At 42.6% G+C, this 17,995-nt stretch overlaps 1 protein-coding gene and 1 long non-coding RNA gene across 4 annotated transcripts; one reads left to right on the plus strand and one right to left on the minus strand.

Annotated features, from left to right (window-relative positions):
* Window positions 1-1,582: 1,582 nt before the first annotated feature.
* LOC133921265 (uncharacterized) lies at window positions 1,583-8,757 on the minus strand. 2 transcript variants are annotated; one of them, XM_062366067.1, is made up of 5 exons: window positions 7,992-8,756; window positions 6,558-6,926; window positions 4,269-6,483; window positions 2,099-4,187; window positions 1,583-2,000 (listed from the first exon to the last, which is right to left on the minus strand). In XM_062366067.1, exons 1-4 carry the CDS (start codon window positions 8,244-8,246, stop codon window positions 2,146-2,148), a joined length of 4,881 nt encoding a protein of 1,626 aa, XP_062222051.1. In that variant the 5' UTR covers window positions 8,247-8,756; the 3' UTR covers window positions 1,583-2,000; window positions 2,099-2,145. The 2 variants fall into 2 exon arrangements, with proteins under 2 accessions (XP_062222051.1, XP_062222050.1); XM_062366066.1 differs by having other exon boundaries at window positions 2,099-6,483; window positions 7,992-8,757.
* A 3,648-nt stretch (window positions 8,758-12,405) lies between these two features.
* LOC133921266 (uncharacterized) lies at window positions 12,406-15,531 on the plus strand. 2 transcript variants are annotated; one of them, XR_009910258.1, is made up of 3 exons: window positions 12,406-13,167; window positions 13,303-13,687; window positions 14,802-15,531. It is a non-coding gene; the product is annotated as an uncharacterized LOC133921266 (long non-coding RNA). The 2 variants fall into 2 exon arrangements; XR_009910257.1 differs by having other exon boundaries at window positions 12,407-12,899; window positions 13,214-13,687.
* Window positions 15,532-17,995: the final 2,464 nt, after the last annotated feature.

Here is a 17,995-nt window from a genome sequence, read left to right on the forward strand (position 1 = left end):
CTCCCACCTGTAGTTGGATAGCAGAGAGTAGAGACTGAACACTGTGAACACTCGTTCTAACTGGATTGAGAGAGAACTTAAAAGTTGTTGTTCCACAAAAACCAAGTGTGCTTTAACATCATGTAAGAAATATGATTAAGGATTTTGACGTAAGCAACATATATTGGGGTGTTCGTTAACAGGTCCAATAATTGCATGTAACTATCTTCCCTTGTTACATCAACAAAGTTGTAGTATTTTAATGTGAGAAAACAAGACAAGTTTCGCAATACAGGCAACTGAGGAAAGGGACACGGAGGTGAAAGCGAGAGGACTCCTCGCGCGTGACGGGACAAGAACCGCGGAGAGCGCGACATCACTGGATTACATATAATAGACTGTGATCATAATTTATAAGTTGAAATAAATAGATAAAATATACAATTTAATTTTTAATAATTTAACTTTTTTATTATAACAATTCAGCAGCCTATCTTATATTATACAGATTGTATAATACAATTTTTTATAACTCATAATCTACCATCTCTAACTGAAACAACGGGTCCTAGATACCGGCCGGCCGGGCGCGGAAAGAGAGGCGGGGAAGCGAGCAGAAGCAGAGGACGACGACGTCGTGTCACGGGCCACCACCGCGGCACTGACCGCGACTGTCCCCGCGCTGTCGCCTTCCGCGGCTGCTTTGTCCGTGTCTTTTCGCTGCGGCGCCCGTCCTGCCCCGCGTGCGCGGTCGCCGTTGTTGTTACGTGATGAAAGGGGCGACCTGTACTGCCCGCTCGAGGCCCCTGTCGGCATCACGCCTCCGTGGCGCCGGTGTCAGCTCGTGAATGCGCCGGGGCCCGCGCGGGGTAGATCGGGACATGCTCGGATGGCTCCTCTGCTCCGTCCTGCTGCTCCACTGTGACTAGCCGTCCTCTCATTTTCTTACTACTGCCGCGTAGCGTTTGGTTTCCGTTTGGCTCGTTCTCCTGGCCCGGTCTCTTCGAGACAGCAGAAACATGTGCAATCACTGCAGTGCAGTGCGATAAATACTCAAATATGGTCACTTGACACGTCACGACTAACGTAACGAGAACTTGGGAACTCCGTGCGCGTATGCTACTGTGGCGCCAGTAGCCGGAAATCAGGAATCAGATATTCCAAGAAATAAGCCAATAAAACAGAATTGACAATCCTCCGATCCACCGTATCGCATGGTCAGCAACCAGATTTTAGATCGGCAAACAGCGACAAGATTACACGAGTCATCCAAATCTTCCAATGCAACAAAGAACACAAGATACAATAGTTGTATTGATAAACTAACGGCGGCCTACACATTGGTGACCGTAGTGGAAGAAGTAACAAGATGCAGTAAGCAGCCAATTATAAAATCATCTGTACCGTAGCATCAGCCTACCAAAAATAATCTCAGCACTGGAAGGGCATAATGGCAAGAGTCCCAACCCCCACGCCACCCCCCCCCCCCCCACACACACACAAAAGTTTTTTACGTTCTAATCTACTTGATTGCTTTATGCTGGACGGCAACGGTGGATACATCAGAAACCGCTCAGAACAAAGGCATTCATGACACTGCAGCTACTTGTAAGTACTTGATACTGTTACATTGTCAACTGATGCAACACTTCCGCACAAAATACATGTCACATCTGAAATTTATGTAAAGCTGCAGGGTGTGCTCAACAAGGTGAAAGTAAGAAACTAAAACAAACGATTGAACCTAATTACAACGGTTTCCGATGTTGAAGAGGCTCAAGACCATTACCATTCCATCACCAAAGCCATACCCTGCTGAGTAAATTAGAAGCATGCCTAACAGCTGACAAAACCTAGCAAAGCAACTGCCGATGCCAAGGAGAATTGTTCAAGAAAAGCATGGAATATGGTGAACATTTACAGCAATTACAACAAAGTTTTGTTTCCCATCACAATTCACATCACAGGGATGGATGCATTTCTGAGTAGTATATTCCAGCAATTCCAGATGCAGTTGGACTCTGCAAAGAAAAGAACCATTCTGTAATTACATTACACTACAAAAGGTGCCACAAGTAAGAAATCGGAGGGTCTTTAGAAATGGAATCAAAATACATACAAGCTCACTGGACACTCAAGTCGCAGCAAAACCATCTCCTAAAGAGTTCACTGCCATGATAATTGCTTGTGTTGTGATCTTTCTGCAGCCCAACTGCCTTCTGGCTCCTTCCTCTTTATTCCTACACCTGGCATTTGGTAAATTCTTGCTTGATCCTCCACAAGGGCATGTGGTGGCGTTATCAAAGTTTGCCTAACTGGTAAAGGCATCCGTTCATCCTTTCCTTCTACTTCAATAATTCCAGGGCCAGAATTTAAATCGAGCCCTTGTCTTCCCCATTTCCGATTAATGTCATGTCCACCACCACTGCTACCTTCAGGAAGGTTTATTGCATATGGCCTTACATGCTGGCCAGGTAATACACCTGTGGGTCCAACAAGTGACGGGGTAATGGTAGGGAAATACGAAACACCCGCAGGCGCAGAATTCACAAAAGATGTCGATCCGATCGAAAACCCTGGTGCTTGAAGGTGAACATTGGGAGTGAAAGGGAACCCAGCATATTGATATGCAGGAGGGTGAAACACCATGGTTGGTGATGTTGAAATAACTGGCGTTCTGGAGGAATCATTTCCAAATTGGCCACTGTCTGCTGCTGATGCAATAATCCTCTGGGTTCCAGGTGCTGCCTCAATTGGATAAGGCTGTTCTCCTCTAGCAGGCAAAAAAGATTGTATAGCTACAGGAGCACCATGCGTTCCAGAAGCAAACCATGGTGATATACTACTCGTTTCAGCATTATTCATTCTAATGCCAGCAACTTGAGGTAGGAATGGTATACTGCTTGAATTTTTTGATGCTAGGCTCCTAGGTGCAGGTTCAGTGCCAGCTTCGTCCAGGCTTGGTCCATTATTGAGATCAAAGTTCCTCAAGCTATTTCTATCAGTATTAGAGAAAAGTTCAGGTAACGGCCTCGCTGGAAACATAGACAAAACTTGGCCATTCTCTGCAACTTCATCAGCTCTATTCAAGTCAAACTCAATGCCAGCACTTCGTAGAGGCCCATCACGACTTATAGTGTTTCCAGATTCAGAACCAGTTGTCTGAGCAGAACTCTGTGGGACATCTTCCTCGAGGGCTTGGTCATCTGCTACATTTAAATCAATGTCAAACGCCGGGCGAGACTGCTTCCTTGAACCACCAGATACCGGAATGTCAGGTGTTGCAAGGGGCATCTCCAAAATCTTCCTCGGTTCTGCAGGACGGAATGCACTTGTAGCTGCTGAGCCTTTCCAACCGGTTTCAGACTTCACTCTTAGAAGGTTCTCAGGCGGAACAAAAGGTCCTTTAGCTGGAGCAGCTACTGTTATTGGAGCAGGCAGCCCACTTGAAATAGGCGATACAAATGGAGAAAAACAAGGCAAGCGAACTGAAGAACATATCATAGGAGAGCTAGCTGGCTCAAACTGATGCCCCTCATCTCCAGGTATCCCTTCATTTAAGTCGAAATCAAGCTTGGCTGCGGTACTTGACTTGCCTTTAGCAGCAAAAGAAGAACCCTCATCTGATGAGACAAGATCCTCTTTCCCAACCTCATCATCGCTGGATTTCTCTGAACTGTGTCTCGTACTATGTGCAGCTTCCTGAGATGCCATGCCACAAGGATTTACATGACTACTTGATTCACTAGAACTGTCTTTTGATTCTTTAGTCTTGTTTATCCCATTCGCCACACCAAGTGCTGGCGCTGCTGACACAACTGGTTTGGTAACATCAACTGAAGTGGAAGAACACTGTTCCTTCTTTTCCTCCTCTTTCAGCGCTATGTTAGCAACCCCCAAGCCATCACCCTTTTTCACCTCAGTAGACTCAAATGGAACTGCAGACTTCAAATCCAAACTACCAGCAGTACTTTCACCACATCTATCAATGGCTTCTGTGTGATCAGGTACACCCACAAGCTGATTTTGATGATTTGACTTCAAACCTTGGTGTTGTTTACCGGCAGACAATGAAGATTCCTCGGCAGGGAGCAATTCTGGCTTTTTGTTTGACAAAACCAAACTGCATTGACCACCTAATGTAGCATCAACAACATCAGGACTGCTTGAACAACCATCTTCGACTTTTTCTCGGGCAGTATGTTCACCTGCAGATGAATTCATATTAGACCTTATATTAGCCATGATATCAATTGGCTTGTTTGCATGTGAGTTTTGATGTCCAACACCTTGTGAATCAACTGAAGCCGGAAGAGAAGAACATCGGCTGGTGCGCTCCTCTTCATGGTTCACAGTTTTAGCTGAAGATTCAAATGCTTTAGAATCCGTTCCAGATATAGGATATGTCCCAGTAGCCATCTGGTCTCGTTCCTCCTTTGCAACCAAAAAAGCATCATTTTTCTCTTGCTTCTCCGCCGTGACTTTACCAACCTCACCTGATGTCCCTGGATACTGAGATGGGTCCACATCACTTTCTTCTTTTAACTTCCCAATGTTGTCACCTTCACAGCCCTCTTCATTTGCAGATGAATTTCTTGGTGAGTCAGATGGGGAAACCAATTCAGATTTAGACATCTCCCCAGCAACACTAGCAAGAAGATTCATCGCCGTGTCATCTCCAGCTTGCAATGAAGGACCAGCCTCAGAATATTTTATTTCAATCAAAGCACTCATTGGGTTGAACGGGTTTTTTGCCCTGGTTTCACTTGAGCAGGCACCTTTTTCATTCACATACGATGAGGATGCAACTCTGGATGCATCTTTACCAGCTTCTTCAGCTATCATGCTGTGGTCATCCTCCATTGTAGCACATGGTGATTTATCACCTTCCTCGGAGCCTGCAGTTCCTTTAATATCATTGCTATGCCACGACTCAGCATTAGCATCCAAAGCTAAATGAGGCCGAGAATGTTCAGTCTTCATTTTCACCCTACGATCATCATGTTCATGTTTATATGCATGCACAGGAGATGAAGCTCCACTCCCAGTAACAGATGGGTCTTCGAATGAGCCCCCACTTACACTTCTAGCAGGGCTACGTCCTGGATTTGGAAACCGAACAATCAATCTATGGCTATTGGCATGATCTGATGGTGTGTCACCTCCTTTCTCGCATGCCATTCCAGATTGTGATGACTTTTCCGGCAAAGATGAACGATCAAATGACACAAATCTTCCGGCAGCAACTTCCTTCTGGATTCCAGAACCAAGATGCCCATTGTTCGCCCTTCGACGGCCACGTGAAGAGCCTCCAAAAATCTTACTAGCATTACCAGAAGCAGCAGTTGAACTTCTCGCATCCTCCTTGCAAGAACCAATTGTTTTTGCATGATCACTAGAGCATGACTGGCTATTGTTCAGTGATTGGCTCGAACTGCTGCTTCTATCCTCTTTCACAGTAGGCAACTCAGAACCACCAGTCCCACCAGTTGATTTGCAGGGTTGGTCCTTTGAATTGGTTCCCACGTTTGCTGGTTGTAAATGTGGTGATTTTGAAGAACCAGATACTGCAGGAGTCAACTTCACAACAGCCTCAGCACCACCAGATTTAGCAGTCAAAGGCTTTGATGAAGACACCTGTGACACTGGGTTTTTCATATTGGGCTCGCTTGAGCCACTTCGTCTATTTCCAGCATTAGAAATTTCTGCAAACCCTGCTTTCCCTGGCCAGGGTACAGCTTGGCCTGATGCTGCAGCTTTCACATCATTTGACTTCATTTCAGCATCAACACGCTTCTTCCAGTTATCAACAAGGCATTTAGCCTTCTTCTGAATCTCCAAGTTTTTATGGCTGCGCAAATGATTGACAGATTTCCCAATGCTACAACTTTGCAAGGCAGTGAGATTAATAGGCAATTTAGCTAGTGCACGAAGTAGAGCAAAAAGAAATTCTTCAATAGGCTTGTCAGTTTCTTTAGGACTACTCCCTTCACCAGACTTCCCTTTATGAGCCTCTTGAAGCCAATCATCCAATACCGGAAGGCCCCTTAGTTGCACAAATCTGCCAAGGCAATCAGGACTTTCTGTGGCTGCAATAATATCTGCAAGCATTACCCGGCCTGAAAAGTCTATCTTCCGTTCAGTTCGATCAAGTTGCATGAGATGAACTAACTTCTCAACAGCTTCAGCATGCGGAAGCCCACCTTTTTCTGTAATCTTTGCAATTTCGGACTTCATGTTCTCCACCTTGGAGTTTCCAGGCTCGCTTTCATCAACCTTAAGGGAGCGATCACGATCTCTTTTAGCTGGATCATTTCCTTGCTCACCTCTGTCCCTCTTCTTTCCTCTCGATGAAGCACAGTTTTGGGTGCCATCTGGACCGGACTTCTGCTGAGCAGCTGATGCACCATTGAGTCGCTTCGGTGAGCGTCCACCTGACTGCACTGCAGCATGCATTTCTAGCCTTGTTCTGTATAGAAGCCTATTTACTTCTTCCTGTCGTTCCTGGTGATAAGTTGCACAAAATAAGAGGCGAATAAAATAGAAAAGAAAAAAAATAGGGTAAGCAGAGAACTTACATTAATATAATCCTTATCAGTAAGCCACCACAAACACTTGTTGTCAATATCGTACACGCGGCGACATACAAATGAAGAAATTCCAGTTGGCAGCTCAACACCTTTACGTAAAAAGGCAACTTTGCAAGGATGCAGCAGTGAGACAGAAGATGTCTCGTCCTGGTGAAAAGAATAGAAGATCTCGTTTGGCGCCGCGTTGAGTTGTATGCCCTTGTTGAGTTTAACGTCGGCAGGCCTATAAAGCCAACTTACACGTAGCTTGGGATAACCTTCTTCCTTTTTCTCAATCCAACGTATCAATCCAACGAAAGGAGGGGCATGGTTAGCCTGAAAAAGAGCGCAATCGCCAACTCGAATCTCACGCCCGTCCTGATAAATCAACAAACAATTTATTATTTTTAAGAAACAAATAGTCTAAATGTTGTTGCAAGAATGTTCTAAGAGCACAGGAAAAAAATAGTAGCCTCCTTATGATAACCAAACACAAGCACGGAAAAAAAATGTTATTTTTCCATGTCAAGAAAAAGCCGTCACAATGCAACTGTGTCGTTTGTCAAATATGACTATTCAAAGTTCAGATTTATACAATATCCTGAACTCGATGAACAGGCAAATGGGTCAAATATGCAATATAACACTGAAAATTCCAACTTCAGTATAACTAGCCATAGCTATCTGGCCAGGAATTGATCAATTGGAACACAATATGGGACCCATAATTAGTCTAGTTTCAGTTTCTCCTTAATTTCTAGTTCGGAGTAGATGTTCAAGAATTACTCTCCTTCGATTCATTACATGATTACAAAGATGTACAATCAATGGGAACACTTTCTTCTTGAGACAAATGACAACACGGGCAAGGCACGAGTTTTTCCACATGCCGTGTGTTGTCGAACAATACCGCTGCATCAGTGGTGAGTACTATACCCCCACGCAACCGGTTGCATATTAGAAAAGGTCACGTGATGCTACTTACCCACAGCTCATTACCTTGAACAGTTTGGTGTCAGTCATCTAACCAATAGGCAAATAATGTGCTGCACACAACTTATTGCTTGTGTGCATACAAGAAAAAGCAAGGCCATGTCTATGCACACACCATACATGTGGAGAACCAAAATTTGTCAACATGAGATGTCCAAAGCCCGTAGGATTTGATTTAATCATACAAAGGAAACTCCATTCTGCTATTTCGATGTCAACACGTTAGCAGCAGCTGATCGAACCAACAGAACCATTTTTACTCAGCCCAAAACCTCCTGATATGTCTCAAACTAGCACCTCCAACATCCGAACCAGGCCAAACAGTTTAGTTACTTTAATTAGCTGGCATAACCCAACAGGAAACAATAATCTGATGACATGAGCATGCTCAATTTGGTCTAAAATTCGTCAGACTTAGCAAATTCCAAAGTTTCCCACTGAAGGAGGCACCTTTACGAAGGAATCCGGCGACACCGGCCGAGGAGAATCGAGGCGCTCCTGCTTCTGTGCCGATGCTGGGGGAGTCGTCGGCGAAGGTGGATAAGAGGTTGTCGAGGGTGGAGGAACAGAGGAGCTGGAAGGGAGAGTAGCTGGTCCCTGTGCCGGTGGGGGAGCTGCCTCTACGCGAGTTGCTGGCCACATGTGCCGAACGAGACGCCGCCTCTTGCCGCACCCCTCACCACCGCCTTCGCACCGCCCATGCATAGCCTTGCATCTTCCCTGCCACCGATCCCTCCTCGCCGACTCCCGGCGCCGCGCTGCACCATCACCAGATCGCCGCCACCGACGCCGCTGAATCCACCGACGGCAATCCTAGCTTCGGGGCCCTGGATCCGAGGGGGCTTCCTCCATGCACCTCAGGATCACCCGAATTCGACGATTCGGACGACACGCCTCTCCGGAAACCGTAGATCGGAGCTCGAATTCGGCCGAATCGACTCCAACGGCGGGCGATTTGATAGGAAAATTTTGGGATTCAGAAGTCGGGTCAGAGACGGGGGCTCGGCGTGGGGTTTGGTCTCGATCTGAGGTGGGGTGAACGAGGAGAGAAGAAAAAAATGGCGATTTGGGAGGAGAGAGAAGAGGATGCGAGGAGAGAGATGGATGGATATATGGAGCACGGCAGAGACGACGAGCGAGATTGGGAAGGGGATGCTCGGGCGTCCTCGGGAGAGGAAAGCGGGGGCACTTGCGTCATTTCGCACGCCACTCCCCCCGCCCGCAGCACAAGCCTTCGTGAGGGCTGCCGCCTCCCCGCCGGGTCAGTTGCAAGCTGCGGTCGCCTCTCGCGGGGTGAGGTCACTGCGGCTGGGCCAGTGTTGACTCGTAGTGGGCAAGTGGTTGGTGCCACTAGTGATTTCCTCTCGCGCTGCTGTGGACGCCCGTGGAGGGATTTGACAAGTGGTCAGAAAGGTACGCGCGTTCGCGACGTCTCTGCCCGAGCCTGCTTATGTGTCACTGACGTCCTGGTCCACGGAGTACTGGGCCCGCGTTAAAGAGGGGTGGTGCGTGGCAGTTCGGGTGGACGGGGGTGGCGCGCGGTTGTAAGGCACGATGGCGGGTGGCGCTGGCGTGTGGAGGGCCAAGGCAACGGCCGCCGGGTCGCCACGACGGCTTCTCACTGGGGGTGGGGTTGGTGCTCCTTTGTAGGCCCACTTGTTCGACGAAGGCCGGGACGGTGTGAGCAGCGGACTTCTCACGTGGAGCCAGGTCGTTTTCGATGGGCCCGAAATGGGCCTCACGGGCCGACGAGAAGTCTATGGAATGGACCCGTTGTTTGCCGTTACCAGTTAGGAAGTAGTAATCCAATGTGTATTTTTTTGGAAAAGTTAAATTTTATATATTTCATTAATATTTAATCAAATTATAAGAATATCTAGTGTATAAAAATTATACAATCAGATTTAAAATTTAAAATGATTTCATAATGTATAGGTTTTGTAGTTATAAATAACATATTTTGTTAGAAAACCTTAATCAAAATTCAATTTCGAAACTGAGTAAAAAAATGCGTCTATTATTTTTAAACGGAAGGAGTAATTCATTCCTCAAACTTTTGCCTAAGTCTTAATTTTCTCCCCGAACTTAAAAACCGGACATCATATACAACCACTATCAAAACCGTTCAACTTACCTCCTTGACCCGTTCAAACGTGATTTTCGTCCTAGTTTGCGCTAACATGGTAATGCCATTGACAAGTGGAACTGCTTTTATTGAAATGGCAATAATCAAAGAAGAAATTTTAAAAATCAGTCATTACGAATCAGTGGGACCCATAGGTCATTCTCCATCCCTTTCTTCTTGCTCCCCTTCCCTTTTTGCTCAAGAGATGGAGTCGACGTGCCCCCGTGGTGTGCGATCTTCACGCGTGTAGCCATGGGCTTGGTCCTGGTCAGCCCCGACTTGCGACTGTGTATTGTTTGTCCATCATCCACTCAGTTCATCGTACCTTCGTTTTTTACTGACTATCACGTGGGGCCGAGAGTGATATAGATGATAAGGTGGCAAAAACTGCGTGACATGGATGCCATGTATATGCCAAGTCAGTGAAACCATGGTGGTTTTGGTTTTAGATGGGTCAAAGTGAGTGGTTTTAAGAGGTGAAAGGTGTTGAATGTCTGGTATTTAAGTTGATGGGGAAAATTTGGACTCGGGTAAGAGTTTAGGAAGGTAAAATAGGGTTTTCCCCACTAGTTATGATACTTAGGAAATTGTGTGAGTCAGGTTAAACTCGTGATTAAAAGTCTCATGGCAGCGTTAGTTCATTTCATCTTTCCTCTTTTACATCTCTAGCAAAAATATCAACTTACTACAAACCTTTGATGTTTTCGAGTTGTCTCTCAGAGATGAGTTACCTTGTACCTCAATCACCCTCTCCATCTCAGCTGAGGTTGCGTCTTTTAGTCAAGGTGGTGCTCAATTTTGTTTTGTGAGCAATATGATATGAAACGTGATGGGGTGCTAATGATAAGGTGCATGAGGAGGAACATAGTAGCACATATTATACGGTAGTGGAGGTCGGTTGGATTTAGTAGTAGAACTGCTACCGAGGTGTAGGCAAGCTTGCAATGTGAGACGGGGTGGATTTGGCAAAATCGAGGGTGTACTGTAGATTGAGCATGGTAGCTATGACTCAACCTAATTTAGTAAGATGTTTTTTATCTATATGCTGCAAAGTACAAATATTCAACTAGCCCAACAAACTCTTGAAACAAATGAAGTTCTTTCAGGCTTTATATTTTCCCTCATCCAAGTCCTACTCATACAAACTTTCATGCTAATGTAGGGGGAAATAACAATCGAACTAATTATTGTTGCAAAGTTTTAGGCGGTAGCTTCCTAATTATTATTGATCTCGAATATTGACGGCTTAATAAAATACTATTAACCTCTGTTAATTCTTTCCAACCAACCAAATAATATCTCATACTCCCACATAAGTGTTGCGAATTAACACCTCTAGTAAACAAACCCTCTTTAGGTGTTTAACCATGTGATTAATTACACTATCAACTACCAAGAGTTGTGTTCATTGTGAAATAGTGTATCCCCAGTAGACATGTTATTTCATCATATTTATTCAGCATGTATAAATATGTAAACAACATACAAATCAATAGCGAGAGTTTTCATTCCCTCTACTTCTTTGTCTCTCTATAATTACTTATAATATGTTACCATACATTTGCTCTCACATCGCTAATTAGCCACAAGGAAGAACAGAGGCTCTTCAGCCTCAAACACAAATAAGGATCAAGGCTCTGTTGCTTCAACACCAGAAAGATTCACATGGTCGCTTTGGAGGATATCGCATCCTTCTTCTTCCCAACAACCATGGCCATGACGATGATGCAACTACACCGCCCGTGGTCACGAAACCGGCCGCTACAACAATGACAGTGTTGACATCCTCACGGGGTATGTCTTCTTCGTTGCCGCACACCCACACCCGCTGCACCCTCGATCCCGGCGGCCCTCCTCGGCCAGGAGAGTGGCACGACACCCACCGTGAAATAGGCACCCTCAACTAGAGCGGTAGCCAGCTCACTCCTCTGAATTTTGCAATTGAATTTATTTCTTATAAAAAATACATTCTAAATTCACTTTAATTAAGCTCAATGTGCTCACATGCCCAAATCACTTAATTCAAGCAAAATTACATGCAAAAATCATTCACAGTGATTACCTCATTTAATATTCGAGAAACACAAGGTAGTGGAAACAAGGCATATACTGCACATTTGCATATTATGCTCCCACTACTGTGATATCTATATCATGTTATATGGACATGCTGATTACTTTCAATGTGCTCTTCTAAATATTCTACTTAGCATAATACAAGATAATAGGAACATAAACATCTATTGAAATATGCTAGATTATGCCTCCTATTACTGTGAAATCTACACCAATTTTGGTGACTATATTCAATATGTTAGCTACATAATTGAGGTATTCAATGTGTAATTCAAGAATCATCTTGATATTATAAATTTTGTTTTTAATTTACCCATGGTAAATTAATCAAATATATGGTCAAATTTATATAGTACATAATGGCCGGTAAAGAGTTTGATGAGCTCGCACTTGACGGTCACAATTATCCAACATGAGCAATGGATGGTCATGTTACCATTTCCCAAAAAAAAAGTGGGTTTTTCGGTAATTGCAGTGTCATCCATTTAAATAGTGCTACATGCAGGACCCCAACCCGGGATCTTCTGTGCCTCATGTATCAGTCTTTTGATCAATTAGCTGATACGCATAGTATATCTGAACTCCTTTAAAGCAGCTCTTTCGTCGTGCGTCGTTCTCATCCTGGGCCAATCTCTACTAATATAAAACAAGTTTCGTCCGTCCGCCTTCGTACGTAGCAAAGTATCCAACTTTACCATCCGCCATCGTCCTGCGTCCACGCGAAAAAACCTCCCCCACGATTCGTCAGTTCCATCCCCCACAGGACCACAACTGGCGAACGCTCAACCTCCTCCATTGCCCTTCGCCCGACTCCACCATCCACTGTCATGCTTCACCAACACAGCTTCATCGCCGTCCTCCATCCTCACGGCGCCGCCTCCACTGGCATCCTCCCGACGGATGCTGCTGCCGCCAAAAACTGATGCCTCCTCTAAGGTCGTTGCCTACTCCAAGGCTACTAAACGAGTAATCCTCCAATCCCATCTGGTGATCTCGCAGTCCATCTGCCCGTCGATCTGGGCCCCGCGTGCGCCCTAGGAGGCCTCCCAGCCGGGTGCGTAGATGCTCTCACTGCAAGCAAGGCGGAGCCGACCCATGCCACCACGTGCCATAGCCGGTGGTTCTCAGCCGATGGTAGCGGAAAGAGGAGCAATGAGGTAAGAGGTTTGATTTTTCGTTTGGAGTTGTCGCAAGCTTGCGCTAGCTTCGGACTTGATCCAATAGGTTTCGTCGCTTTGCTTTATGCATCTGGGTGAACTAATTTCTCCCTCTTAGATTTTGTTTTCGTTGCCTCTCTTTATTGATTTCTTTTCTCAAATCGGGTCTCTGTGTATTCCTCTGTAGGTGGTTCGATTTGTCAGATTTGGGGGGGGGGGGGGGTCCGTTATTTCTCTGTTCTAGATATCCAATCGTTTTATTTTCACGGTGAGTTTGCTTCAGTTCCAACCCAATTTGAGTTGTTTTTCTTCAGATTTTGATTCTGCGATGAGAATAGATGAGCCTATTTGCCAATTTGTTAACGAAGATGGTATAACTGTGACTACTTCTTCAATTATCAAGGCATCGGGTATCATGCTGATTGCCAAATGCCAACAGGAGCGAGGACAAAGAGTTTGAACGAGTTCTTTTTCAAATCCCCTGTGAGAAGATTCTTGTGAGGAAGTCAGTACACCTGGATAGGCTCCAGTTTGAATCCACTTCTCTTAGTAATTTGACAAGAACTGCAGGTCTTAAACTAACCAGCGTAGCATATGTGCCTCCAAAGTTTTTATTTATTACTCAGTTTTTCCCTTATGTGTGACCACCCTGAGGGAGGCGTATATGAGGGGAAAGAAGGTGTCAGTGCTGGCCGACCTTAACGTGCCACTTGATGGTGACTAGAAGATCACCGACTACACGCATTGGTGCCCATCATCAAGTTCCTCCCCGAGAAGGGCGCCATCTGGTGAGTGAGCTCTCACATTTCTTTTTTTTGTTGTCTTGAATACATATTTGGAGTTCTGGTGTGATCACTGTGCAATGATTTGGAGTTAATTTTAAAAATTAGATCAATGTTTATGATAAGCTAATTGTACTACTGTTACAGTGGTAATGATTAGTTCGGCAGCTCTGGTTAGGTATGGATATCCTGTGATCTTGAGGCAAAGGTGGTCCATTTTAACTCTTAGAGTTAATTTCATCTTTTCATCATTTTAGATATGTTTTGTTATTTGACGTGCAACTCTTCATGTAAGTTGGCCTGCAAATGTCGCATACATATGCCTTCATTACGGTAGCTAAATTAAGGATAACATGTTTTGCCATCTACAGATGTGACTAGAAATTTTTATAGGGACGTTTTCCTTGGTTAGACAATAGCAGGGGACTCCCCTTGCCAATCTCATCTTCTCAAAGGCCAAAGATATTTAAGAACTTTATAGTTAGGAAGGTGGGAAGTGGTAGAGATCATGGATTTGGGAAGTTTGCTTGGCACATTTATCGATTCAGCAAGTAATAAAAGGCAGATGCGATGCCCTTTTTTAAACCTGATATTATATTTTTGACCATCACTTGTTTGTTTAAACACCAAAGCCTAAAGCTTCTTCTCTGTAACTTAGATAGTGCAGGCTTGCTTCTCATTTAGTAAAAAATAATAGTGTACATTATGTGAGATCAAATTTTTCCAGTAATTCACAGTGTTGGATTGCCCTTGTCCACTTGTCTTGATTTGGCTGATGTCCTAGGTACTACAAGGTCACTTGCAATGTTATTAGCTTATTGCTGATCAGAGTTATTCGTGTTTTTCATTATAGTGTAGGCTCATTAACTTTTCATATCAAGGTCACTTGCAATGTTAATGGCTTAATGCCGATCAGAGCTATTTGTATTCTCATTATCGTGTAGGATCATTAACTTTTCACATCATCCTGGATTTATCCTGTTATTGACTTCATTTTCACAGTTCAGAACTCATGCTGCTGACTTTATTCACATGTCCCATCTATCTTTCCTAATGTTTTACAATGCTCGTTAACAGAACTGAATGTCTAAATGTTCTTCCATTGTCTTAACTATTCCAGGCAGAACAGGCTTCCATAATGGGAGCGATTCTACCTGCTTCTGAGCAGTGAATAAAGTCAATACAGGTGGCGATTCAACATGCATATTATGTTACTTTCCCCCCCGAATTCTGCAAGTATTTAATGTTGTGTACATGCCATGTCATGCTTTTGGGATAGCAATGAAGTTTGATAACTTGTTCCATGTAAAGTTTCTCAAGCAGATATCAAATTGCAAAGGTCTAGGAAGTACGACACAAGAAGTTTTCACATCTCTACAACTTATCTTATTCATTCAAAGAGCTGATCATCGTAGCCTATGGTTTTATGTAGACGGTCATCTCCTTTGTTCAGGACCTACGAGAAACTTATTTTTGTATCATAGATTTGCTAATTTTGTCTAGATTTGTACAAGTTGTTTACAGTTTTCTTCTCAAAATATACCTCTATTTTAGTATGGGAGGCTTATTCATTCTTTTTTGTAATTGCTTAAGCTTTATCATTCTTGAGGCAATCGGTGCTGCAAGAGCTATTGATAACCTTGCTTTCTCATCCATGGAGCTCTTAGATTTGTAAAAAAAACTGGTATAAATCTGTAGTGTTGGCAATTGGTTGTAAGGAATTTTAAGGGTTTTTGCATGCTGTTTCTTATGTGGTCGGGAATGCTTGAGGCATACTACTGGTACTGGTTTTATGATGTGTAAAAGAATTGTTGATTTATACCTGGATATGGACATGTGATTTATGCAAACTACAATGCAATAATTCAAATGGTTTTCTCAGTGTCGTGAGAAAAAATGAATTACGACATGATGTAAGTTTACACCTCTTAGATTAATTTTTCTTATTTGTTATGTATATCATTAAGCATTGTGTACTAACGTTGGTGCATCCCACTCCAAAATCAAAATAATTTTCTATGTACATGCATTTCCATTTCCAAAAACAACATTGGACAGGTAAAATAGATACCAATAGTAATATTTTAGAACCGTTGCAACGCACGGGTATTTTACTAGTAGTTATAGTATCACAGTTAAATTTCATACATAAATACTAAGGTTCAAAGTATAAAAGGTTACAACACATACTATATATTACAAACATATTCGAGCGGTCAATAAAACACAGCGGAAAATGGAAGCCCAAACCACAAGTAGGTAGGGTGCGAACGTGACTTCTAAGACTACTCTTCATCCCCGTCTTCACCTCTTGCGAAGTCAGCATCGGCTTTCTCGGCTGAATGACAGCAAGAGTGAACTTAAGAAAACAATTTAAAGAACTTAAGAAATTCAACGTCCTTAATAAAATTCATTCTACCTTTATTTCTAATTATAAATAATTATTAAGAAAATTCAAATTTCTAAATAATGAGCATAAAGAGCTTAAGGCAAAACTTAAGTGTATTGAATTTCAATTTAAGGTCCCTTTCAAGTAATTTACATCTCTATTAAATTTTAATACTAATGTAGATGTTTCTACTTCTTGTGATGATTTGAATGATTTATCTAGATCTCCTATTTGCAATAAGATATGTGTTGAGAATATTTTTGCAGAACCATCTAATGAATTCATTGCACAATAGAATGATGAGCTCAAGTAAGAAGTGAAGAAGCTTAAAGAAGACTTGGGAAGATTAAAGGGTAAAAAATTTGTTCAACCTTCTCAAGATAACTTTGAAAATATGGTAAATAAGCTTGTGGATGGGTCCACCGTGATATGATTCAAGTGTCATAAAAAAGTCATAAATCTTTCCAATGCAAACAAATCAAGAAATAGACCAAGGAGAAGAAGATGATGCATAACCTCTTCAACAAGACCTCCAACCTCTACACCAAGTCCAACTACAAGATCAAGATCAAGAATTAGAGCAAATTATTCTAGACGTAGTATCAAATCCATTCACATAGAATAATTTGGTTTTTGCACTACAACATTAAGTATATTATGTCCATACTCGTAATAGTGTAGCAAAATCTCTCATCACAAGAATCAATTCATTTGCATGATCAACTATAGAATTGCAATTTAACAACATCTTGTTGGCGACATGTGACCTTACACACCGCATAATCAATATAAATTCATCCAACTGTAATCATACACCTCCCTCTATTGTAGTTAGTACATGAAAATTTAGCCTTAGTCAAGTATTTCTCACATGCAAATCGGTTATATTCTGCACGTATCGATATCATCGTCGTACAATATACATCAAAGGACATTGGTGATACATATAAGGTATAATTATCCATCATATTTTGAGTCCCTCACAAGGGACTTATTCATTGCCCTATGCTCATAATATTTTGAGAATAATTCCCAGTATTATGGGAGATTAATAAAAAAGATATGCTAGAAATCAAAAGAGAATGTCACATGGTCCTTATATACACGTACCGGAGATTTGAATCCTTATTCAGAACATCTTGTATCTACAATATATTGCAAATAATCTACCAGATACGTTTACTCGTCATAAATGTGTCATCAACTCCAATTCTCACTATTAATGTGCTTGAAAGAATGAATGTACCTAACAAAATCACTCAACTCCCAAATTAAAATAAGATGGGAGAAGTATGGTCACAAGAAATACAACTTGTAAGTATTCTTGGAAACAGAGAGAGAACATCCCAAAGACAGTAAATGTAAATCAACATTAAATTAATAGACACCTTATGAATATTCATTATCTAAAGTCTATGGATATTCAACATCCAAAAGCCCAGCACAAATGTGTACATAAATTTATACGTTGGATCATTGGAACATCGTAACTCCATTGGTTTGAGAAATATATGAGTAAAATAGGATAATACTTCCACAAACTATATGATTCTATAGAATCAATCAATACAAAGACTATAAATTGTCGATATATATTTCTCCTCAAATTTGTCGTATACCTTCAACTGGATCCAGACCAAAAGTTATAGGCAAAGTGTTTTAGCGCTCAAATTGGTCAAACCAAATGTAGTAATTAAGAAGAATTGCTTTCGCTCAACAATACAATGTCTTCCCTACAGAAACAAAATTGATTTTTATTCCATAAGGTGATGAAGCAATGTTTGTAGCATAAGATTTTACACAGAGATCCGGTATCAATTATGATGCTACATATCTATGATATATGTGGAAATTACGTTCCCCATATTCAATATCATTGACAGATTAAATGAACTCGATAGATTTAGACATATAAGTCCCTAATG

Source organism: Phragmites australis, chromosome 6 (genome assembly GCF_958298935.1).
Source record: "Phragmites australis chromosome 6, lpPhrAust1.1, whole genome shotgun sequence".
NCBI classification, from domain to species: domain Eukaryota; kingdom Viridiplantae; phylum Streptophyta; class Magnoliopsida; order Poales; family Poaceae; genus Phragmites; species Phragmites australis.

Excerpts from the sequence above, each read along its gene's own strand:
- LOC133921265 (XM_062366066.1), bottom strand. The coding sequence starts at position 8,246 with ATGCATGGGCGGTGCGAAGGCGGTGGTGAGGGGTGCGGCAAGAGGCGG. Across the intron at positions 6,927-7,991 it reads CGCCGGATTCCTTCGTAAAG|GACGGGCGTGAGATTCGAGT; the intron begins GTGCCTCCTTCA and ends TTGATTTATCAG. Across the intron at positions 6,484-6,557 it reads CTGATAAGGATTATATTAAT|GAACGACAGGAAGAAGTAAA; the intron begins GTAAGTTCTCTG and ends ACTTATCACCAG.